This window comes from Nothobranchius furzeri, chromosome 4 (genome assembly GCF_043380555.1).
Source record: "Nothobranchius furzeri strain GRZ-AD chromosome 4, NfurGRZ-RIMD1, whole genome shotgun sequence".
In the NCBI taxonomy this organism is placed as follows: domain Eukaryota; kingdom Metazoa; phylum Chordata; class Actinopteri; order Cyprinodontiformes; family Nothobranchiidae; genus Nothobranchius; species Nothobranchius furzeri.
In genome coordinates, this window is record NC_091744.1 from 86,125,809 (window position 1) to 86,151,573 (window position 25,765).

General features: G+C 44.1%; 1 protein-coding gene across 3 annotated transcripts in view; it reads left to right on the forward strand.

Annotated features, from left to right (window-relative positions):
• The window catches only part of wwp2 (WW domain containing E3 ubiquitin protein ligase 2), a 54,861-nt gene that overhangs the window by 13,365 nt on the left and 15,731 nt on the right, over positions 1-25,765 (forward strand). For 2 of the 3 annotated variants that reach the window (XM_015965335.3, XM_015965336.3), the window contains exons 6-11: positions 1,112-1,187; positions 7,579-7,742; positions 7,870-8,107; positions 9,423-9,512; positions 19,175-19,349; positions 25,367-25,421. In XM_015965335.3, coding sequence (XP_015820821.3) covers positions 1,112-1,187; positions 7,579-7,742; positions 7,870-8,107; positions 9,423-9,512; positions 19,175-19,349; positions 25,367-25,421 — 798 coding nt within the window. Of the gene's footprint in view, positions 1-1,111; positions 1,188-7,578; positions 7,743-7,869; positions 8,108-9,422; positions 9,513-19,174; positions 19,350-25,039; positions 25,176-25,366; positions 25,422-25,765 lie in introns of those variants that run through there. The other variant, XM_015965337.3, reaches the window with a different exon arrangement.

Genomic DNA, 25,765 nt, shown 5'->3' on the forward strand with positions numbered 1-25,765 from the left:
TGGGAGATGGTGTTTTTTTGTGTGCACAGGAGAAAGTGAGTGTTAATAAAAAACATGTTACAGGCCTGCGGTTTTTAGTCACAGTTGGGGCTGTAAGTCACACATTCCCTCACACCGCCACGACCGCACACCACTACGCACACAAACCAGCACAGACTAGGTTTTACACACCAGGATGAATGGTCTGTGTTAAACCACTAACTGTATTTCCACTGCCACATGTGTGAAAGCTCTATGGATTTCATTATTTCTTTATAAACACAAAGGGGTCTAAGCCCCCCCCCCCCCCCCCCCCCCCCCCCCCATGATCACTCTCTCATCCCCGACAGCTGCGAGGAGGACCACCGACCTCTAATGTTCAAAGAGCAGATAAATCCTCTCTAGCGAGACCGATGCTGGTGTTGAGGAAAGCGATGGTGCTGCTTAAAGCGTCTCCTGGTGTTACTGAATTCTCTTTTCCTCTTTCTTTTTGTTTAACTATTATTACCCAGCTATTTTAAAGCTCACCCTCTCTGACATATTGTTTCTTAATTCTCACTCTGACAGCAGAGAGATGACAGGAGCACACGGACGTGCAGCAAAGCTCCAAGAGTGTACCGAAACGTGCAATCCTGCCAGTTGGAGCTCCTTTAAATATAATCAGTTATAATGTGTGTGTTTTTTTTTTCTGACTGCTGCTGATTGAGAAATGACTAAACACCATCAGGGTTTAGACCTCCAGGATGGTTCGAACTTCAGGGTCTAAGTAGCAACATAAACTTTGCATCTAAATCTACAAAATTTAAACTCTTGTTTAAGTTTCAAGACTTTTAGTGGAAAAGATAAATTACTGTTGAGAAAACATTTAGCCAGATTTTTCCCCTACTCGCCCTACTGCAGGATTTTATATTACAAATGCCTTCTGTGTACTCATGGTGTCATACCTCCCTCGCCTGAGGATAAAACTTAAATAATGATTCAATCAAAGATCTTTTTTCTTGAGTAATCGTGGGATGCTAATGCCGGTTTGTTGAAAGCTCCTAACTCGGCTCCAGTGCTGGATGAAAACACTAAGCTCATAAATTACAGTAGTTCATGTTTATACCATCATGATGTGATGTTTGTTTTCTAGAAATTCTGCAGCCGGAGCGACCCAACCTGAGGAGGACGCAGAGTGAGGACACCCCCAGTGCCGGATCACACAGCAGGTGAGAACGGTACGCAGGCAGAAGGCCTGAATACAATTAAAAATTCAAGAGTCAGAGATTTTATGGCTAAATTGCAGCTAAAACCCAAAAGTTGGTTATATTTCTTGGCCAGGTAAAGAGAAGCGTTTTATTTTTATACCATTAGTGTAAGTTCATGAAAAGCATCCAGAAGTGGTCATCTGTCTCAAACGTATCTACTTTCTATTAAATATTACGCTTAAAGAGCAAGTCACCCCTTACAAGAAGCGTACTTCACTCCCACTTCATGTTTGAAAAATGCAACAAATGCTGTTGCCTAGCAGACCGAGAGGGTGGAGCCACTAACAAATACACACACTCACGACATTGTGACATCATAATGTACCAGTTTACATCATAGAATACCTCTTAGCCAATAGCGGTGGCAGATTTAAAATCAAATGCAGTGCAGGGTTTTTACCTGACAACGGCACAACACTGCCAGTTTTAGGCAGAAAATTTAAATTTTAACTAAGATACACTAAAGTGCAAAACTGTTGACTACACGTGTCTGCAGCACCATTAGACACACATTTATACAGTTTATCAGAAAAAAATAGTTGACTTGGGGGTGACTTGCTCTTTAAAGAGCCATGAAATCAACCTGATCGTTCACGATTCAGAGTTTCGATCCGGTACTAATTCCCGGTACCTAGGAATCGATACCGGTACTTAACGGTACCAATTTTCGATACTTTTGAGTGTTTATTATTTTAATTCTCTTTTATAATTAAATATATATTTTTCTCAATATATAACCATATTTGATGAATATCACGATAAATAACATACAACTGTTTGTATTTTAACATCGTCCTTGTAGTTTTATAAGCTGATAATTAAACTGAGGCAAACATCTTTACTGTGAACTAAATTTACTGTGTATCTTCATTCCTTTTACCGTCTTTTTTCATTTGATTTTTCCTACTGGGAAGTTAGAATTTCCGAGGAGAAAGCGAACGCACCATTAGCTGATAACAATGGTGGCGATGGAAGCCAACATACCAAGCTAACGTTATCTTATACAGTTTATTTAGCTGCTGGAGCAGATTAAAACGATGCCTCACACTTAGATCGTTGTCGCTGGTTTCATCTTCACCCAATCACCCGTCGCATTTAGTGAAGTGGAGCCAAACTTTAGAGCGCGTTCATGTTCTTCTAGTTGGAAATTCGGAGTTCCGAGGAGAAAGCGAACGCACCATTAGCAAAACGGAAGCTAACATATCAAGCTAACGTTATCTTAAACATTTTTTTTACCTACCGAAGCAGATTAAGATGAAGATGTCTCACTTAGATCGTTGTCGCTGGTTTCATCATCACCCAGTTACCCATCACATTTAGTGAAGTGGACCCAAGCTTTAGCGTGCGTTCTTTCTACCATGCTGCTCTGTTTACAACTGGCTCGCAGCGACCGACGACATGACGCTCTTGCGCATGCGCAGCTGTCTAGGCAAGTTCTCGTTATGAAGGACGTTACCGAAACGAGGCACCGTTTCAAATGACGTGAATCGATGCTCAGTCGGTACTATGGAATTCGGTCGGTACCTTTAAAATGTACAGAATTTGGTACCTATCGCTAGGCAACAGCAAATATAGAAATAAACTCTATACACGAAAATGACACTAGAATTATGCAGAGCTTCATCAGTTCTGTGTCATTTATGTTGAAAATGGGTAAAATAGGCTGCATTGTTGGCGATAAAGTTTAGTGCATCCTGTTGTCTAAGAAAAAACTCAAATAAAGTACATCTAACTGCATTTTCTGTTATAACAATACTGTATGATATATTTTAAAATTTTACAGAATTCAAATGGATGTGTGAAACTATGTTCTGACTTTACAGCGAGTTATATTAGATAAATAAGTTTCTTTGGAGTTCAACAAGGATTATAGCAAGTTTTCGAGCAATTAGCTCAGCGCTAAAACAGATCATAGCATTTTAAAAGCATTTTTTAGCTAATTCTGATAACGAAATGACAGGAAGCAACTTGCATTAGTAATGTTCTACTGTGGAAACGTCATGAGCTCGTTCCAAAAATATATACATGAAAAAGCAGTTAAATCATTCCTCTGTTATCAACTTAAATATAACTACTAGTCAGGCTCATGTCATTCTTTCTTAAAGTAAATTGGAACCACATCAGAGGGAGTGAAGAGCCACATGTGGCTCCAGAGCCGCAGATTGAAGACCTCCAGTTTCAAGCAAAGAGTAGACAGGTGTGGACTCACCACATCTGGAAATCTGACCAAAATGTCTGCTTAAAAATCCATTCTGAATCTGCTCTCTGTGAGGAGAATACTAACATGGTACCTGCTAATCGATGCCTAAAAAACAGACAAGTTTAATATTTCTAGAATAAACATTCAGTTAGAATTAAGCATCAGGAGATCCAGAAGAGGAAACTGATTTGTGAGGCAGCCAACAAAGTTTAAGTTTATGTATTTAGCAGACGCTTTTGTCCAAAGCGACTTACAAGTGATAATCAGCATGTTGCCCTTGAGGCTAACAACAACAACAACAACAACTTGACATCAATCATGGAGAGGAGGGAACAAGGAGTGGACAGTAGAGAGGGGGGGCGGGTGCAGGGAGGGTGCTAGTTTAGAAGATGCTCTCTGAAGAGCAGGGTCTTCAGGAGTTTCTTGAAAATTGAAAAGGAAGCCGCAGTTCTGGTAGTGCTTGGAAGGTCATTCCACATTTGTGGAACGATGCATGAGAAGAGTCTGGATTGTCCTGAGCGTGGTGTAGGCACCGCTAGTCGACCATCCTGCGATGACCGGAGCGGCCGGGCTGAGACGTAAGCCTTTGCAAGAGGATTCAGGTAGATGGGAGCCGTACCATCTCGGACTTTGTATGCTAGTGTTAGCAATTTGAATTTGATGCATGCTGCTAGCGGTAGCCAGTGGAGCTCAATGAACAGAGGGGTGACGTGTGCTCTTTTAGGCTGATTGAAGACCAGACGCGCCGCTGCGTTCTGGACCATTTGAAGAGGTCTCACAGTACAGCCTGGAAGACCAGTTAGAAGGGCGTTGCAGTAGTCGAGGCGGGAGATGACAGTAGATTGCACCAGGAGCTGGGTGGCATGTTGTGCTAGGTATGGTCTGATCTTTCGTATGTTATACAGTGCAAAGCAGCATGAACGAGCAACAGAGGCAACATGATCTTTAAAGGTCAGGTGTTCATCAATCACAACACCCAGATTTCAAACTGCCTTTGAAGGAGCCAGAGACAGGAAGTCATTCTGGATTGAGATATTGTGCTGTATGGATGGTTTTGCTGGGATGACAAGTAGTTCAGTTTAAGTTAAAGGTATGCTTTATTTACAAAGCTGCTGTTGGGATGAGTACCGAATACAGTACTTTTTAAGGCACCGACCGAATTCCATAGTACCGACTGAGTACCGATTCATGCCATATGTCTGCTGTGCCTTGTTTCGGTACTTGTGCCACGCGCAAGTACGCGCAAGAGCGTAACGTCGTCAGTCACTGTTGGCGAGTTGTAATTAAAGAGAGGAAGCGTTCTGAAGTTTGGGCCCTCTTCACTAAATGTGATGGGTGATGATGAAACCAGTGATGAAGATCTGAGCATGAGGCATCTTAATCTGCTCCAGCAGCTAAATAAACTGTTTAAGATAATGTTAGCTTGACAGTTTAGTTTTTGTTTTACATAGCTAATGGTGCGTTCACTTTCTCCTCGGAAATTCCAACTTCCGAGTAGGAAAAATAAACAGTTTGAAAATGAACACAGTAAATTTAGTTCACAGCAAAGATGTTTGCTTAAGTGTAATTTGTAGTTTATGAAATGTAATGATTTAAATGACGTGTTATTTAATGAGCCATAAGGTGCAGGACTCCATAGGAAATATGAAATCCACCTTATGGATCTGTGAGGTTATTTAAACCAGAAGATTGGAACTTTTTAATGCAGGGATTAGATAGCAGCTTCAAATTCACTCCGAGACAACAGAAGAGAGAGTCAAGTTTAAAAGTTAAGATTTTATTACTAACAAATTAAAACTAGACTGACTTTAAACACTACATGTATGGTGTAACTAAGGTGGATGAGACGGTGAATGGATGATGTGTGATGTTGTTCAGAACCAACAAATCCGAAGAAGCGTTTAGTTCTGATGGGAACTGAAGGTGATGTCTTCGCGTTAAGCTTTGATTAGGAGATTCATAAACACATGAGACAACATTTGCCGGTCTACCTACCCTTCAGGAAGTCCCCTTTAGATCAGGAATGTTGAGGTCCAGCTTGACCTTCTCTGGAACCGAGCCGGTAGGAAAAGCGGCGGTTGCCGACCAGTCCAGTCTGTGAGACACTTCCGGGTCACGACAATTTGTTGGCGTCTGGTGAGACCCGAGCCTGGGTCTTGATGGTTCAGCTTTTATTCTGAAAGGAACCGTTGCAGCAGTTGGAACAAAAACGAATTTTCCAGCTTGTCGTTGGTTCTTTCGGTTAAAGAGGAAAGTTACGGATTGGCCACTCCGTCAACTTCTCTAGAACACTTTGAACTGGCGTTAGAGATGACGTGGGCATAGTTTTATACTTGGGATGTTTTGGTTTATGGTCGAATGAAAAGTTGACATGTTTTACCAAACACCACCAAAACCACGCCTCCATCAGATCTGTCAGATTCTGATTGGATCAGTGAAAGTAATTTGTCATGTCTTTTAATACTACGTGAGATCAGTCCTAGTGGAACATTTAAAGTCATTACCTTTATATTCTATAGGATTATAATAAAGTAATTAATATTTTGATTTCACAGATCGGTCACATCTTATTTACTGACTAACACTTTGATGGATTAGCTTTATTAAAATAGTTCTTTGATTAATTAAAAGGAAAGAGTTCATTCTTCATTCTTCTGTTGAGCTGAAAATAAGCAGGTTAGAGCGAACGCATGAGACCTTGAGGCCATATCTCATGCAGGCTAGTCCTGTGCAGAGGAGGGAAAAAACAGTCATTTCATTCTGTTACAAAAGCTACAAGGACCCACCATCACACAGTTTGTCCAGAGGGCATAGAAGAGGATTAGGAGTACATGGAGCCGGGTTTAGTTTTGCATAATAGAAATTACACAGTTGTATCATGATATTTATCAAATATTGTTATATATTGGAAAAATAATATATATGTAATTAAAAAAGTGATTTAAATAATTATTAAACACTCAAAGGTATCAAAAATTGGTGCTGTTAAGTACCGGGATCGATTCAAATGTCAAAGGTACCCATCCCTACATGTAAGGTAAATTGATGTTAATTTGGTCAGAATGGGAGAATTTCCAGCTGTAAGAGGGTCGGTTTTACATACACGTTGAGGGACGTTCAGTCTCTGGATCATTACATAACAGACCAGCTTCTTAGCAGAAATGACGAAAGCTGGCATGAAATATTTTATATAACTGAACATGCGGCCGTGATTGTTTCTCCATACTTGGTTTGAAAAATCAGCCGGCTTTGCGGTATCATAAAAAGAATAAAAGTGCAAAAATAAAATCGTGAAGCCGTGTTTTTTTTTTCTACGATCCTGTTTGCAAAGCATTTTTGCAAAAAAGAGCCCAAGACATAGCTGCATGAAAAATAAATGGAGGAAAGAGAAGAAAAGATCGAATGAACGGGTCCAGTGCCAGTTTGGTCGACTGAAGCGTCGCACGGAGCGCTAGCATGTTATTCCCCTCTGCGTGTGGTTTCAGACGCTGCTCTCACTGGCTAGAATAGTAGCGGGATAATAAATAGTGCAGCTTTGCTGTGGGAGTGCACGAGGTCAGATGGCATTTCCTCCTAAGCGTTGTGGGGGGGCATTACGCTCAGTTCAGCCAAGAGCCGAAACCGCTGCTGTCATGGAGGAGCAGTCAGCAACTTTGTATTGTGTGTGTTTGTCTGGTGTGTTTGTCTAAGCTGCACAAACAAATTACACAGCAAATAACGAACAAATCCGGTGTCCTAGATGAAAACCACACTTGAATCAGGTAATCTTTTTAATTCTTTGTCTGCACAGCCTCAACTGTTCTTGATCCCAGCGAGGGAAATTCAGCATGAGTGTCTTTGTAGGAACGTTCTGAACATGAAAGCGAAGTAATATTTAGCTCAGGAAAAACATCAGGGTGTCCAGAAAGGAAAAGTAGTCGACATCGACACCTCTGTGTGTTTTCATACGCCGGTTTTCCCGCGATCACCTTCACCTGCGCCAGCCCTGAGTCAGGAACAGTAATAGGTAGTTGTTAGTGGAGTCAGACATAAAAGACAACGAAGATTTGAGTTAATCACAGCTTGTTCAAACTAAACAAAACCCAAGATGTTTCTTTGTCTCCCATTTCTCATCATTTCTTTTTTAATTCTTCAACCGTTTTATGTTTGCAGGAGTAGCAGGCTCTCAGTTGGAGGTCAGCAGAGTGAATCTCCAGGGGAATCCAGAGAGAGGTCTTTGACCAACGGGGAACTTCCCGACGAGCAGATCCCTGGGTCCGGCTCGCCCGGTGACAGACCATCCTCCAAAAGCCATGGCAGCCCAGGAAATGCTGCAGGTGAAGAGTCTGCTCACCCTGTCACCATGTTACACTGACTTTATCCCGTATAAACACATATAAATGTGTACTGTGTGACAGTGACAAACAGTGTAAAGCTGTCTTTCTCTTCTGAAACCTTTAACAGACAAAGTTGAGTTGACTCCCAACGGGCGAGGAGTTGTGTCCCATCAGACTCCACCTCCTTCCTCCCCATCGGGCCGATCCCCAGCTGCCAGCAGCAGCAGCAGCGGCAGCAGCCCCTCTCCGGGTCAGGATGCCCTGGGTCCAGCTACTGCTGCAGAGCCCGGTTCTAACGCCATCTCCAGCACAGAGCAGCCATGCAACAGCACCACAGAGTCCACCACAGACTCCCTCCCAGCAGGGTAAGAGGGGTGGATGCGGTAGTTTCTGTGGAGAAATTAAAAGCACACTGCCTCCACCTGGAGTTGTTTCCAGTGAGGTCGCTTCAGTAATAAATCCTGAAAGAATCTGGTGGTTGTTTGCCGAGAGAGTCGTTGATTTAAGCACAAGGTGTAAAAATGTGACTACAGGTAAATGTGTAAAGCCGGGCGTACACTGTGCGACTTTTTCACTCGCAGCACTCAGCTTCAGCTCAAACTGTACGACTTCCTCGCAGAGCAGATCTCACGAGTCACGTGCTCACACTGCACGACCCAGTTCTCGGATGCGACCTGACTGCTCACGCTGTACGTCTGGTAGCAACACGTCGGCCCTAAAAATGTGCTAAAAATAGCAGTTTTTACTCAACACGTCAGACTTTTTTGTCTTGTTTTGCCTGTTGTCCTTCGGGAGCGCTGCAGGAGGACACACAGGGATTTATGGGGGTTGGATGAGGAAAACGAAATAAAGAAAGCAAATCTGTGTTTTGTGATCAGTTTAATTTGACATGAACACGACAAACACGCTTTCTTGACAATCATTGTGAGTAAAAAAAAAAACGTGCAGAAACAAAAACGAACAACGTGTGTTATTAGGGAAGTAGCGAGCGACCGGCGTTGATGCAGGATTGCGCATGCGCCGTGAGCGGTTCTGATACTTTTTGGATCGTAGCTGCTCGCAGCGCCGCTTCAACAGTGCGATACCCTCACGAGGGATGAGCAAAATATTAAACACACCAGAAGTCCATGCGACCTCACGACTGCTGATCGGCAGCTGGTCACGTGGTGTTAATCGCCTCTCGTAACCCCCTGAACACTACACGACCGCTCGGCGCAAAACTCGCCCCGATGTCGTGGATTCTCGCACGACTGGAAAATCGGCTCAAAAAAGTGAAAAAGTCGCACAGTGTACGCCCGGCTTAACACAATGGACAAAAGGCTAACCTTCTTTTTTTAATTTAGTTTAACTTTATTCCTTTCCTGATCGCTGTGAAGCAAATATCACAGAAATAGCTTCAAATTATGACAGATGAGTGTATTTGGTCAAAATTAACCACCCGACAATTTACGTGACTAAATGTCGGCGATGATGACAGATTTAGAGAGCCGGAGTTTATTTTTTGCATCAGTGCTGCTCTCGGTTTATGCTGGTGTTAACATCCCTTCGTTATACAACAGGGAGCCTCTGTGGGACGCTCCCTATCCTCTCAAAACAAGAGCATTTACTTGTATCTAATAGGAAAGCCTAAACAGGTTTTTGTGTTGTTGTAAATGTGTGTGTTTGCTGTTCTTTGTGCAGCTGGGAGCAGCGGGTTTTACCTCATGGCAGAGTGTACTACGTCGACCACAACACCAAAACCACAACATGGGAGAGACCACTGCCACCAGGGTACGCCGTTACGCGTTTGGATTTGCTTCCTGTGCTGCTCCTCTGGTCCTTTGACCAGCATAAGGTTGTTTTAAACAAGAGGTGGTCGTGTCCTTCATATTTGTTCACCATCATGACGTTCTTGCCTCACCAAACGGTACAAAAACAGATCTGATTTAAAATGTGCAGACGTTGATGTAAATTAGTTTTTTTTTTTTCTCCATATAATTGAAATATAATTGTGAGTAGGAGTTCCACATGCATGGAGCTGGTTTAGTGTAAAACTGCACAGGAAGGCAAATTCAAACCTATAGAGTGAAATGACATGAAAATAAGTTTTCTTTACTGATGGACTCAAAACCTACTGGTTGGGAATTATTTTCTAGAGTTTCTTATCGCTTAGGCAGGTAAACAAATCACTTAGCACCAGGTGCACAGATAGGGTGGGGGACGAGGGGGATCTGTCCCCCCCAGATTCAGATCGACCCCGATCCGTCCCCCCCACTACAGCCAGAAAGAAAACAAAATCGGAGTTTAAGCGCTTGAAGCTTCTTTTTCCAATCACGTTGAATGCATCATGACATAAACAAACACCGACTCCAGAGGCGCCAAAGTGGTTGCTGCTAGGATGCAGGATGAAGCGAAAAAGGCGAGCAACGATTACTGCGTATTTAAAAAAGACCAACAGTGTAAGTAGGCGGGACCAATCTGTCTGTGTATGCATGTTGGTTCTAGTTTCAGTACGTTGTTGTCAGTGTTGGGACTTACCCGTTAAAAGCACCAAAGCCTCATTGCTGACTTTAACAAGTCTCATCTAGAAATATGATCCCTCATGAAGTTACTACTTTACACCAGAAGATAGTGGAGATGTGGAACCTTCAGGCTGAGCAAAGTTTGGGAGTTTTTAGAGTTTGAAAATCGCCTCCCGCCGAGAGGCTCCCAGTCGGGGAGAGGAGGAGATGCGCACAGCATGTGTGGAGTTTACGAGCTCCAAACGTTGGGTTTGATGTTGGTTTAACCTTCTCTGGGACGTGTTGGATGTAGAAATGATGGTAAAAACACCGCTAACATGACAGACGTAGCGACAATGTAAAAAAGAAAAAAGCTGTAAAAAAAGGGCAGATGCGTTATGTATGGAAGTCAAGTGTGCCACATAATCATAAAAAAAGTAAAATATAACATTTTAAAGGACATTTATATATTTATATATAAATAAAAACTTTCCAAATATAATGAAAATTTATAAATAACGTAAAAATACGAAGGAACATCTGTTGGTCAGGCTGAAAAGTTTGGGAACCACTGCGCTAAGTGATAAGTGAATATCGTTTTTTATTATATGTTATGTGCAGTTTTTTAGGGCTTTTATGTTTTCTGTAAAGATCGGTATGCTGAAAATCATTTCATGTTTTGCATAAAGCGTGAGGTTTTCGTTAGTAACTGATTGGGAGAATAACAATAACAATAACTGAATTAACTAGTGGGGCACCTCTGTCAATGCGCCCCAGGGCAGCTGTGGCTACATCGTAGCCCATCACCATCAGTGTGTGAATGTTTGTGTGAATGGGTGAATGATACACTGTAGTGTAAAGCGCTTTGGAGTCCTTACTCTGAGAGGCGCTATACAAGTGCGGGTCATTTATCATTTATAGTGTTGATCAGGCAGAGCTTTGTTGCCAGCGTTCCGCTGCATCATGGCTTCAAACACATATATAATAGTTTTTACGTAAACCATTGGATGAAATTACACAAACTTACTGAGCTCTAGTTAAGGCGCTTGCAATAGTTTGTGTATGTGTATGTGTATGTGTTTGGGGGAGGGTACATTGGAACTTTGTCCCCCCCCAGTTTGAAAATCCTATCTGCGCCCCTGCTTAGCGCCTCTCAAGATAAAAATCACAAGGAGCTTCACAAGAACAAAGATAAAAATGCTCAAAAACTGTCATAGAAATGGGATTAGTAAAAATTGTGAAAAAAGACGATGAAGAAGAAAGAGGTAATCAGCGGATCCCAGGAGAGGCAGAACCGGTAGAAAGAGCTGAGTGAGGAGAAGGTAGTGATGAAGAATCAACAAAAATAAACAATAATGAACAAGAGTCTGCTTCTAGACCTGCAGAAGGAGAAAGAATAGAAAAAAAACACAACAGTACATCAGGAGCAAGCTATCACTGCGTCAGCCTGATGAAGTATATGAACAATCACACGATAATAAATCATAGTGCATTTAGTGCCAACCACAGCCTTAAGACCTGTGTTGAACGTCCATACTTATGAGAGCACCATGTGAGCACCTGTGTGTGTACACGCGCTTGTTTATGTAAGGTTTATCTACAGGAGCGTCCAATAGAGAGTGTGAGGGGCCACAGATCTGCCCCTTAAAGATGTGCAGGAGACGGAGGGAGCTCAGAGTCCCAGAGATCCAGGCACTGCCCCAGAACACAGGAACCCCGGGGGGGGGGGGTGTTATGTGACCATAAAAGCCCCCGCCCCCCTTGAGAGGCTCAGAGGATCGCCCCGGGGGGCCACAACCAGCAGCCGGCAGAGCCCTGGGAGATATCAGCGGCAAGCCCACAGGCCCGCCCGCAGCCTGCCGCCCAGCCGGCCGAGCCTGGGACCCAGCGACCCGGGACCCAGGGGCGACCACCCCCGCCGGGGACCCAGCAGAGCCCAGGGACCCAGACCCCACTCACTGGAAACTGACTAGCATCATGAGAGTTGGACTGGATTAAAAATCTCAATAATTTTCATGACGTCTGAACATCTCAACTCTGATTGGCCAACAGCAACATGACTCTTCTACTGCCTTTTTTTGTCCCCAAATAACACTCCCGAATTCTTAATGCTATGCTGCGGTGTTGCTAATGGTTAGCTTCTATTAGCTGAGATGCTCTCTGCTATCTCCTTCCCATGGGCGGTCCTAAGCCAAGGTGGGAGGGGCCATGAATACCAATTCCCACTGTGACGTAGAAGAGATGTTTTTTTTCCCTGACATGATCGTTTTCCCGTCTATTTCTTTTCTGTGGCTAAGGCAGGCCATGTGCTCCTCAGGGTGACCGATCCAATTTAAAAAAGAAAAAGTACTTCCTGGTTTCTCAGCGAACGAGACATTTAAAGGTGGCAAAAGGATGTTTTACTGTTTCTCACATGTATAATATACGTTAATGACATTTTTACTTGGCCTGATTATTTATTGATTTACATGAAGTGTGCGACTGGGTGACAGAAAGGGGAAAAAAAGCAAGTTTGAAGAAAATGTCACCCCCTCCTTCTTTCCAGACTTCTGCCCCCCCCCCCAGCTCAGTTTTTCCATGCAAGGAACAAGAGTGTTGGGGCCCAGAGAACAAAAGTCCTTTCTTAGTGCCACATGTACCTCCATCCACCAGCGTGTTGGCTGCCACGGCCCTTCAGAGGATCCATTAGCAAACTAATACTGGGCTAACGCTCCAGATGTATGTACTACCAGGAGCAGTTTAGAGGCAGAGTGGGGGTCGACAGTCTGTAAGCTGAAATAATGAAAGCCATCCGAAGCAAGGATGAAGCGAGTTTATGACTCACACGGATTTTTAATCAAATCTTCAGTTGCGTAAATAATCTGTAATGCATCACAAATGTCACCTCTCTGGGTTTTCAGTTGCAGATACTAAACCTCCTTTTCTTTTTTCTTCATCGGTCTACTTGTTAGCTTTGCTGCAAAACCTTAACGTGATTTTATCACATTATGATACTTAGACAAACAGAAGAACAATAGAAAGTAGGCTGTAAAAGCTGGAGTTTGGTTATGCCCAGTCTTACTTTTCAAAACATTGGATTATTGCATTTTTACAGAAATACCATTCTAGAATTGGAGCGGTTCTGCCAAACCAAAGTTTTAGCTCTACTTAAAATCTTTTCTAAGGCCGACTAAAAGCAGAGCTTAATCAAAGCTGTGATCAGTAATCTAGGCGAGTGGTTTAATGTGGCCGTGTTTCTGTACAACAGTCACTATTTTGAGGTTGCTTTACGCAGAGAGTTGGACAAACCCACATTCTGCTAATCAAAGCTGTCATGACACTGTTCAGCCTCAAACCGTCAGATATTTGTCTTCAAATTCAGTCTGTCCTGTACCAGAAAGTCTCAAGAGAATAGCCTTTTGATTTCACCAAAACACTTAAACAGCTTTTTTCTGCACACATTTTAGATGTTCTTAAAGGGGCATTATGGAAGTGTGACAGCCAAAACATGTATAGAAATAATAAATGTCTTCTTCATACATTCTCCTGCAATGCCCTGGTCCTGTAGAATGAGCCCTGGTATTTTTACTGTGATTGCCTGTTTTTCTGTAAAATCACAGAAAAAGAGAGATGCTCGGGTCGAGCAGGCTGCTTCATGCGCGTTCACGCTCAGGCATCGCCCGTAGCATTTGCTATCCGTAGCTTTAGCAGCAGAGAGAGAGGCAGTGCCACTTTGTCGCTGTTCCTAACGCCTAGTGACAAAGCTAGCTACATTTCTGAGGACCCTTAGCTACTTTCTGTAGAACTTTCTTCTAGATATTTCCTGCAAATTAGCAACAAAATAGCCATTTTCACTCCGAACCGTTCTTTGGTTTGATGTTGTTTCAGCTGTCATCAAGGATATAAATGTTACAGATGCAAAGGACGTCACTGGCGCTTTAGCTCACCTCGTGCACGAGCCTGCTATTGAAGCTGCCGTTACGCATTTGGCCTGAGGGGGCAATCACGAGCATAAAAGTTCAAAACTCCGTAATGTCCCTTTAAATTAGGGAAGAAAACGGCAGCTAGTTTCTGTTCTCGGGAGTTAAGAGGAAGCTCTGTGTTTCCATCAGAAGCCTTTTAGCATCACAAATGTGGGAATCAAAGTAGAATTGGAGTCCTTCGACCCTTTAGGACACTGAAATAGTCCATAAAGCATTAGCATCTAAAAGTAGACCCAATAAACTTTGATTCTGGTGATCTGTTCAGATAACAATGTCTGCTCTAACCTGCAGATACCAATTCAGTACTAATCTGAATAATCTAAAAATATATTTTCACTCACAAAAACAATTCCTGAGTGACTTGACTGTTATTCTGGAAACTCTGTTTTTACTGTGAACCTTTGTGAATTAGCTGGTTAAGTCGATCATGCTTATGATAAATAAAATGCTTCTTATGATCATCACCTTATTTAAATCAGCTGAACAGCCTCACGGGAGCTATTTATGATCATCTGTCAAATCCTTTTACACCAACATTTGTGTCTAGTAACAAATACTCTCTCTCACAAGTACTCACTGTACTTCCCACAGGAAGGGATGACATCACGCTTGATTCGACAGGCTGCGGTCGACCACAATTTCTGAAAATCATGACCTTTTGAGAAAATGGGTGAATTAATTTCGACTGGACTGTGGGAGTCAGACACACATTGCTGCCTGCAGACATGAAGGGCAGTAAAATAGATTCATTGCACCAAAAACTCAGATACTTTTAGATCCCATACGAAAGCTGCTGCTGGTAAATAAATAAACAAAAAAATCATCTGGACACTCTCACAAGTCCTCTCAGAAAACAAAAGAGTGCCTACCCACTTGTTAAATTTACTTTATAGCCAGAATTCAGATGAGGCTGCAGGGTGGTGCAGTTGGTTCCACTCTTGTCTCACAGTGATGAATTTGCAGGTTCGACCCCGTAGGGCAGTGGTCCGCAATTGGCGGACTGGACGTGGCCCGCGGGCTCTCTCCTTGTGGCCCACAAACCCCGCGCGCACCCCCCACCTCCACCCCCGACGGCCGACCGGGAGGTGTAGGAGAGATAGAGATGAGGAAAATAATCAATGCATCGAGATTTGGGCGTAAACGATTCTGCACCATAGAAGAGAACCATAATCAGTTATAGTGGAATGTAGTTTTGTTATTTTAACGGCGGCACCAACGCAGCATCCAAATCTGTCAGAGCGTGTGTTCTCCACATTTACCGGGTAGGAAACTTTATGTGGTCCTGCACGGCTGAGCGCGGGCCCGTACCCAATCAGCCTGGTCGGTTCTGTTGGATTTGGGCCGTGAATTGTGTTAACTGAGCGTGTTGTCACGCGGCGTGCTCCGCTAGATGAGTGAGTGAGTGAGTGAGTGAGTGAGTGAGAGAGAGAGCATCAAAGTAGGACGCTATCGATCGATCAGTCAGAGCGAGTGTTGTGATGTCAGGAAATCTGGTCTTGGGGAGGGGGCGGGGTCTTGGGGAGGGGGCGGGGTCGTGACGGCGGCTGCAGCATAGCCTGTCTTTTATTTAGGGACACGTAGAAGTTAAAAGGAGAGAGAAATAGAAGATAGAAGTTCTTGTTCCACTTCATTCTTTTGTTTCATGATGATAAACTGATGTTAAACTCAATAATTATAATTGAGGAGCCCTGCCGTAGGGTAGTTCCCCCGTCCATATGTCAGGTTTATTTTGTTTTCTTTTCCCACAGACCAAATCCATGCATGTTAGATTACTTGACCAACCTTAAACTGTGCCTGCGTGTGAGTTTGTGTCTGGTTGTTTGGCTCTGTGTGTCCCTTTGATGGACTGGAGACCTGTCCAGGATGTCTGCCGCCTCTCACTCAGTCCAACTCTGCTGGAGTTTAGACACCAGCTACCTGAGACCCCAATGAGAAATGAGAGGTTAGGAAGGTGAGTTTGTGAAGCTGGATGGTTCGGATCACTCTGACTTTAGATGACGCTCGTTGTTTAGTCCAGATTGAACAGGACTCCAAGGGTGTGTTGAGTACAATCTCAGGTTTTTGAGAGTACGTCTGCTTTACCCATCTTTAACTACTTTAAAATAAAACCATATTCTCTAAGTGATTGTTTATTTTTATGCCATTCCCACGTGCAAGGTAGAACACAAATGAGTCAAAAGTCACCTTCTAACTTCTCAGGGTTTTAAATGAAAGTTTCAGCTGATCCTGTTTATTTATTTTGTTTTTAGTCTTTATTTCCATAGTTGAGATTACAAAATGACCTTCAGATATCAGCGTTGCTCAGTCTCCCCCCCGGCTCATGAGTAACGAGTGGCCCATCCACAAGGATTACGGATATTCTCTGAGCTTAAACTGGCAGTCTGCGGTTGTGTGAGAATAGGTTCATCATTCCAAGAAAGAAGTGAAGTGAATCACTAATGACATGACTGGTGCAGCAATATAATCAGATAAATGACTGCACAGAGACTCGGCAGAACATTGTGGGCTATGTGATTTTCTCTGGCTCCAGTAAATAAGTAGCTAGTGTTAATAACATCAGACGGAGCAGCGTTTTGTCGGGATTTAGCAGGAAGCACAGAGACAAAGTGGTCAAAGAGACGCAACCGAGAACTCTGTTTGCAATTATCCACACACTGCTGGAGGGTCCTTCAGAGAGAAGCCTGCCAGCCCCAAGGGTGCTGCTGATGTTACAAAGGAGGACACGTCTAAGTGAATTTTCTCAGATGTTGTAGAAGTTTAAAATATTGGTACTTTGTGGATATATTCACAATAAAAGATTGCACTGTGTCTAATCGCCTTTTATTTTGAAAATGTAGCAGGAAGTCTTTAATCGTTTAGAGGCTTCCGAAGCACTTCTTGTCAATAAGCTTCATGGTAAAAATCATAGAATAGATTATAATCTGTAAATCTTCTGTCAGCTTCATTTACAATCTGATGAGTTGGTTACAAGCGATCACCGCAGCAAATGTTAAGTGAAGCTTTTATTGTTATTAGCGTTTTTGCTGCAGCTGTCCTTGACATTTTTATTTTTTATTTTTATTTTAGGATAAAAAACCTTAAAATACTTAAGTTGAGACAAAATATTTAGCAGAACCCGAAACAAATCTGCAGTCAGTGAGAGAAAACTGTCCTATACCCCTCATACTGAAGCAGTTCACTCTTAGTGTGTCTTTAGTGCAACAAAAGTGCATCTATTCAGTGGCTTTGGGCCCCTCGGAGGGCCGTGGGCCCCTCGGAGGGCCGTGTAAAGTAAAAAACTGGGAGTGGAGCCGTGACACCGCTCTCTGCTTATAGTGACTAAACTGCAGCTGCAGACGACAACATAATGTTGCTCCGAGTATTAATCAGCTGAAGCCTGCTGTGTGTTTTCTTAGTGGACGGAAGTCGATGCCATTTATTTTTAAATTGTGCAGCACTTCAGTCACAGATATGAGAACAGCAGCAGACAAGCAGCGAGTCGTGTTGAGGCCAGAGACCAGAGTGTGTGTGTGTGTGCTTGCGTGTGTGTGTGTGCGTGTGTGAGAGTGTGTGTGTGCGTGAGAGTGTGTGTGTGTGCGTGTGTGAGAGTGTGTGTGTGCGTGTGTGAGAGCGAGAGAGTGTGTGAGTGTGTGTGCGTGTATGTGTGTGTGTGTGTGTGTGTGAGTGTGTGTGTGCGTGCGAGAGAGTGTGTGAGTGTGTGTGTGTGAGAGAGAGTATGAGTGTGTGTGCGCACGTGCGTGTGTGTGTGTGTGAGAGAGAGAGAGAGAGTGTGTGTGTGTGTGAGAGAGAGAGTATGAGTGTGTGTGTGCGCGTGCGTGTGTGTCTGTGAGAGAGAGAGTGTGTGTGTGTGTGTGTGTGAGAGAGAGAGAGTATGAGGGTGTGTGCGTGTGTGTGTGAGAGAGAGAGAGTGTGTGTGTGTGTGTGCGTGTGTGTGTGTGTGTGAGAGAGAGAGAGAGTGTGTGTGTGTGTGTGAGAGAGAGAGTATGAGTGTGTGTGTGCGCGTGCGTGTGTGTCTGTGAGAGAGAGAGTGTGTGTGTGTGTGTGTGTGAGAGAGAGAGAGAGTATGAGGGTGTGTGCGTGTGTGTGTGAGAGAGAGAGAGTGTGTGTGTGTGCGCGCGCGTGTGTGTGTGTGTGTGTGAAAGAGAGTGTGCGTGTGTGTGTGTGTGTGCGTGTGCGTGTGCGTGTGCGTGTGCGTGTGTGTGTGTGTGTGTGTGTGTGTGTGTGTGTGTGCGTGTGTGTGTGTGTGTGTGTGTGTGTGTGTGTGTGTGTGTGTGTGTGTGTGAGAGAGAGTATGAGTGTGTGTGTGCGCGTGCGTGTGTGTGTGAGAGAGAGAGAGTGTGTGCGTGCGTGTGTGTGTGTGTGTGTGGCTCAGTCCGAGTCCAGACCTCTGGTCTCGGGGGAAGAAGAGGATAAGCCTCTGAGTGATGTCACGGGGAACAGTGGTGGAGGTTGTTCTCTTACACCGGTAGTCAGAAACCGTTTTTACTCCTCGTCTTCAGAACGTGTGACTTCATCTCCTTAATGTTTTAGAGATGTTAAAGTCCTCTTCTGCTGGTCGTCTGGGGGAAGAACAAACGTGTGAAACTGACTTAGTTTCTTTTACATTTGCTGCAAACTTCCAACTAGTGCCAATTATTTAGTTTCCTAATATTATCCCTTTTTTTAGTTTAGTCAAATGGATAAGTGTGTTTTAAATACTTGAATAATATTACAGTCGTGGTTTCTGTTTTCCTTCTCCTCTTCCGCCCTGTTACATCTTTAGCATCTTCCCATGCTTCTCTTTTCTACCACTCTCCAGCTGCCTCCTCCTTCTGTTTTTACTTTCCTTTCTTTTCTCGTCTTTGTTTCCTTTTCCTTGACTTCTGCTGCTATCGGCAGCTGTTTGATACAACCACCCACTCTTCACATGCCTAATAAAAATGTTGTTGAAAGTTGCCGCTTTTCTCACCCCCGCCATTTTTCTTGTCCCCCCCCCTCAAACAACCTCCAGCTGGGAGAAGCGAGTGGATCAGCGGGGCCGATTCTACTATGTGGACCACAACACCAGAACCACCACATGGCAGAGGCCCACGGCTGAGTCTGTGCGCAACTATCAGCAGTGGCAGAGCCAGCGCAGTCAGCTGCAGGGCGCCATGCACCAGTTCAGCCAGCGCTTCCTCTACCAGGTACTCCAGGCTGTTTTCCTACCCCCTTGTTGACATTTTGCTGGACAGTGTTGCTACTTCACCAATTTCCCAGAATCACTCAGAAGTTTGGATCACCTGCATCCCGTCACATGGATGTATGGAACTTAGGGAAAGAGCGCTGAAAGGGGGGATGGGTGGAAATCAGTGTTCTAGTCAAGTCACCATCTCTCGAGTCCCACTGGAGTCTAGTATCCGAGTCCAAGTCTCAAAGTTGTGTTAAACTCAACACACAGTTGAGTTTAAGTCAGATGAGATTAGTTTGAATCAAGTCCAAGTCACATAGGTTTAGTCCAGGTCAAGTCCCTAAGTCATTTAGGACGAGTCCAAGTCCCAAAAAATTCTTCCAGTCCAAGTCCAAGGTCCGATTTGAATGGCCATTTGTTACATCTGCATCCTGAAAATGAACTGAAGTGGTAATTGTTGGAATTAGCATGTATCCCATGCTAATGCTAGCTTGTTATATTAGCTCAGATTCATGAACAAATTTTAAATCCACAGCTTCCCAAAGCCTTCGTAAGTGCACAGAAAACATTTCTGTTATTATTGTTTGTTTTTTATTATTTTTGCTACACGCTACTGTGCTAGCTTGGTGATTACGTGAGAGCATAGAGCCGTCTCAGTATTGTCTTCAGTTGTCCTCCTGGACATCTGATTCTTCCTGATTTTGAAGATAAATCTAACAGCAAACTGCACAGTAAACGTGGATTCTCTGTTGAATACTTTAAACAGAGGCGCGCTGCATTTGCAACTGACAGTCCGAGTCCTGGCTTTGCAAGACTGAGTCCAGGTGCAATGCATTGGTTCATACCGTCTTCATTAATAGATAATACAAAAATGTAGATTTTAAACTTCATCAGGTCTCCTCCATCCACCAACATTTAAATAATGAATCCGAATCAACTTTATTGTCGTTGCTCCAGCGTCTTGAAGCATGAATGTGTCCCCGCAGGACAGCCTGACCAAGGTTAAAGGGACTTTACAGACTTTTGAATTTTTATGCTCGTGATCGCCCCCTCAGGCCAAAAGCGTAACGACAGCTTCAATAGTAGGCTCGTGCACGAGGCGCGCATGCTGTACGTGCACACTCCTTAACGAAAATAACAGCTGAGACAGTCCCGTGTGTGTGTGTGTGTGTGTGTGTGTGTGTGTGTGTGTGTGTGTGTGTGTGTGTGTGTGTGTGTGTGTGTGTGTGTGTGTGTGTGTGTGTGTGTGTGTGTGGCCTGGAGGACAGAGGACAGGAGAACACGCAGCTAATTAATTAAATAATGTGGTTCTGTAGCTTTCTCTTCAGCACAGCCGACAAAGGTTTATGATGGGTCAGTCCTCCTGCATGCTCAGATCATTCCCTTCCCTTGCTTGAAAAATTGTTCCAAAATGAAAGTTGAACCCACATCTTTTTTATCTGTGAATTCAATGCCGTTCGGCGAGTCTCAAATAAAAATTTGGGCATCTTACTGTAAAAAAATATATCATTAATGTAAAAAAGAAACTCTAAAATAACTATGTTCACACCCAGAATTGAACTCGGATCTTCTGCACGAAAGCCTGAAATTTTACTAGGTGAGCTAAACCAGTGATGTCTTCTGTTTCTGTAACATTTATATCCTTGATGACAGCTGAAACAACGTTCAAAGAACGGTTCGGAGTGAAAATGGCTATTTTGTTGCTAATTAGCAGGAAATATCTAGAAGAAAGTTCTACAGAAAGTAGCTAAGGATCCTCAGAAATGTAGCTAGCTTTGTCACTAGGCGTTAGGAACAGCGACAAAGTGGCACTGCCTCTCTCTCTGCTGCTAAAGCTACGGATAGCAAATGCTACGGGCGATGCCTGAGCGTGAACGCGCATGAAGCAGCCTGCTCGACCCGAGCATCTCTCTTTTTCTGTGATTTTACACAAAAACAGGCAATCACAGTAAAAATGCCAGGGCTCATTCTACAGGACCAGGGCATTGCAGGAGAATGTATGAAGAAGACATTTATTATTTCTATACATGTTTGGCTGTCAAACTTACACAATGTCCCTTTAAACACAGACATGTAGAACTAAAGCAGATGCAGGCAGGTCACAAGAGCAGCTGCCGAGGCGCTCATTAAAAAAAAAAGATTTTTTCAACTAATCTGGGTAACTTCTAAAATATATAATAGAAATATGTTATTAGCTGGAAGAAGGCCAAACAGGGGCTGGTTGCTGCACCTTGAAGTTATCTAATTTCTGGTTTTCCATATCGGAAACTTTTAGTTGAAGCTATTGATTTGATCCGCTCCATCGTTCTTTTCTCCCTCAGTCTTCGTTCCTTCCATGCTTTGCCCGCTGTGTGAGAAAAGCCAAAAGACAGGTCTTGTTGATAGTACACCGCTCTGTCTTGGAATGCCCACAGTGCTGATAGCGGTGGCTATTTATGGCGCTAGTGTGTGTGAAAAAGGAAACGGCACACAAAAAGACCCATGGCTTTTTTGAGCTCCTCCTGGGATTTCGTCTTTTCTGCTTCACGGAGAGGGTCGTAGACGTCGTGTGTGTTGATGCTCTGTAAGAACGCAACACTCATCAGGCTGAAGGAACGTAAACCTGATTATAATCACAGTGGAGGATTTATCCACTTGTGCTGGTGCCGATGCTGCTGTGGGCGTTTCATGTGGGCTCGTGGGCTCCAGCTGAGTGTGTGTTTGGCCTCGTTCGTTCACAGGATTGTAATGTTGAAGGCCGGTGCAACATTGTTTTGTGGGGCAGCACATGACAACCACAGAAGGTAGAGGAACTTCCTCTTAAACGTGATGCTTTAGCACACACTCGCCAAAACGCAGCACTGGTCAACAGTTTTCCTCACAAGATTTTCCTGGAATATTTTAGTCAATAGATCCCGAGACTTCCTGTCAGGGATTTGAAAGGCTCCCTAACTCAGTAGAAGAACCAGTTTTACGTCAAATAATTGATTTTCAATTAAATCTTTCAATTTTTGTCACCAGCAGCCAGTCTCAGAGACACGGTTTGCTCCAAATTCTGTGTTTGAATCTGTAAAACACTAAAAATAACAGTTTGACAAATAAAAATCTGTATTTTGGCCCCAAAAATGTGACCTCTGAAGAGAAATTTGTGATTTAGAACAGTTTAAAATATGATAATAACATAGATATAGTGTGCAGTTCTGCTTTATTTTAACAGTGAGTGAAACTTTTGGGTATTTTAACAATATTTTTTGTGACCTTTTATTGATTGAGCTCCTAATCATCACAAATGAAAACACTGACCGGTGTAACCCCAGTATTTATAGAGATACCGCTCCAAGCGTGTGTGTTTGCAGGGTAATTGCAGCTTGTTAGGCGGGCAGACTTCTAGTCGTTTCAGCTCTACCTCATTTCCTCCCGCCTCTGCTCTTTCCTTTAACCCCTCACCATCAGTCCGTCACCTCTCGTCAAACTCCAGAGCCCAAAGTTTTCTGCATCACAACTGCGTTTCCACTCTTGATTTGCTGCCGTCACTTCCATTCCCTCCCTCCCTCCCTCCGCCTTCCCCCCAGTTCGCTCCTCCTCATCACCTCCAATTATACCTTTCAGTCTATTTCGTTGTGAGAACAAGGACTCCTTAGCAGCAGCACCTGAATCAACCCTGTGTTTCATCACAGCACTGAACAGAAAACTCACACACCTCCACACCGCTCCCTAACACGTTCACTCGTGTTTACACGCAACTCACGTTTCCCATGAAGGACATTTATACCATGAAAGGACAACGAACAGAACACTGATGCCGGTGTCTTTAACACTCTGCGCCTTGTCGTTAAAGATGTTCGTGTGCAGACTTATATCAGCTGGTAGTTGTTGTTTTTTTACCTAACATGTAAAAAAAAGGGTAAAAATTAATATAAATGGGTTGAAAAGCTTGATTCTCCCCTTCAATCCAGTTTTGTTTTTAACAGAAATATCACAGGATTTGAGTCCAAATCGGAAACGTTCTGCGTTTAGCGTTTTACTTATCAAAACTGAAATGTCAGAATAAACAAATAAGTTCAAAAGTGTATAAAAGTTTTAATTTTCTGTTTATTTTCCAGATTATCTGTTAGAAGTGGGTAATTAGTCCGGAGCTCACCGGCGTTTTTCAGGCTAACTCCTGTTCATTTCCCTCCTCATGTTCGCTCTTACACAGATTTTGCTCCCTGGGATTCATTTGATGAAGAACTTCATGCGAAAGGACCGCTTTTCATTTCAGGAAAAGCGTAAATCACAGTTTTCACCTGTGGCGTCTCCAGCCTTTCACGGTGTATTCCTTCCAGAACCCATAACACCGAACTTTATTTCACACGTCAGTGCCAGCGGGCCGAGTTCCGCTCCCTCCCTTGTTTTCTCAGTCTCCTTTTCTTTTCCTGCGGCCGGGCTCCGTCTGCAAGCTGCTGAGGAGCGAACGCTCAGAGCCAGGATGAAGTCATCATGTCTTTATATCATTATATTCTCCTTTTACCTTTTTTAGTCACAGAAAACCCACATGGGTGGGGCCCCGGAGGCATAGATTGGCTGTTGATGGGAGCAACACACACACACACACACACACACACACACACACACACACACACACACACACACACACACACACACACACACACACACACACACACACCCTTTAGCCCTGCTTCTCGATCCTCTGCAGGCTTAGTCCTTTCCATCCTGACACCCTCACAGTTTCCATGACAGAGCTGCTGTAAAGAAGGGAGAAGTGCTGTTCAGGGTGAGGTTGGCCATTTGCTGGATAACTCTCCCCTTTATGCCCTCCGTCAGGAATTATCAGAGTTATTTTGTTTGGTTACCACCTGCAGGTGTTGCTGGTGCCGCCAGAGTCAGTTTTGTTTGACGATGTTTTAATAATTTTGTCTAAAACGAGTGATTTCCCAGGACGACGTGTTGTTATCTCAGGTATCTGGAATCTGCTCGGTGGTGGAACGCCTAAATCCGCCGTTTGACAAACATCATATATGAAAACTCACCGGCACCGCTTCATTCTCAACAAGCCTCTGTTGAGCAGCTTTTCCACTCAGTTCGTGTGTGTGTGTGTGTGTGTGTGTGTGTGTGTGTGTGTGTGTGTGTGTGTGTGTGTGTGTGTGTGTGTGTGTGTGTGTGTGTTCACATGAGAGCATGCACACTGGCTGACTGTTTGCCACGGACAAACTTTCCACACTGGGACACACACTCACTCACCTGTTTTTAAAGTGTGTGTGTGCGCGTGCGTGTGTGTGTGTGTGTGTGTGTGTGTGTGTGTGTGTGCGTGTGTGTGTGTGCGTGTGCTGAATAAACCCCACAGCAGCTTTCAGGCCCAGGATGAATAAAGGTGCCTTTTGTGAGAATTTGGGGTGGGTGGGGCTGCAACGGAGGTGGGGTGTCCAGTCTGGAACGGGCATGAATGTTCCCTCAGTTCCCTCAGACATCACACTTCCCTGCCTGGTTTCACAGCAGCGCTCGAGAAGGGAGGAGGACCTGAGGGGCGGGGTCAGGAGGAGGAAGAGGAGGCGGCAGTGTGGTGTGTGTGAGGTGTCGAGCGGGAAGCTGAGGGGGGTGGGGCTTGCGTCCAGCCAGTGAGCTCATTGGAACAGCGTTGTTGTTTTATCCTCCTACCGAGCGCGTCGTTTTTGGAAAGCATTCGAGCCGCCAGCCGGCCAGATCCATCAGTCGCCCCTCGCTGCTGCTGCGAAGAGGAGTCGTCGCCGTCACCCCGCCTGGTTCTGCCCTTTCTACTTCACACACACACTCACACACTTCAACCTGGGCTTCACTTGGCAGCGAGGTGAAAGGAGGTCTTGACCTTTTCTCTTTGGAAGACTAAGTAGGTTCTTTAGATTATTTTTTTAACTCACCCAACTTTTTTTTTGTTTTCATTTTCTTAAGTTTTCCATAAAAAAGCAGTGAGAGAGCAGAACTTTAGACCTTCTGCAGCACAACACCACCGAGAAGAAGCTCGAGGGGGAGGACAGACCGGTGTCCTAACCGGACTTGTTTTGTCTGTTTCTCCTTCAGCCGTCTGGAGCTCCTGTGGAAAATGACCCTCTGGGCCCGCTGCCTCCTGGCTGGGGTAAGTTTGGCCGAACACCCTCCTGTACTCTTAAGGATCCACTGCTGTCTAACGTCTATGACCAGTAGTCAGCAGTGAAGCATAAGATGTGGGAACTTGTTGCTTTTCACGGCTGCAGGCGGAGATTTGGGTGGCGTTTTCAGGGCAGTACCACTCACAGCATTTAAAGCCCTTTTCTTTGATTTGGAGCTCATATAAAACAGAACCAATGTGATCGTTTCCCCTGATGTCAGCAGATCAAGCGATAATAGACGGATTTGCATCTCCTCTCAGCTGGTTTAGATTTTTATTTTGTTACAGAAACTCTGGATGCTCATTTATCACTGTTTACTTTAACGCCCACA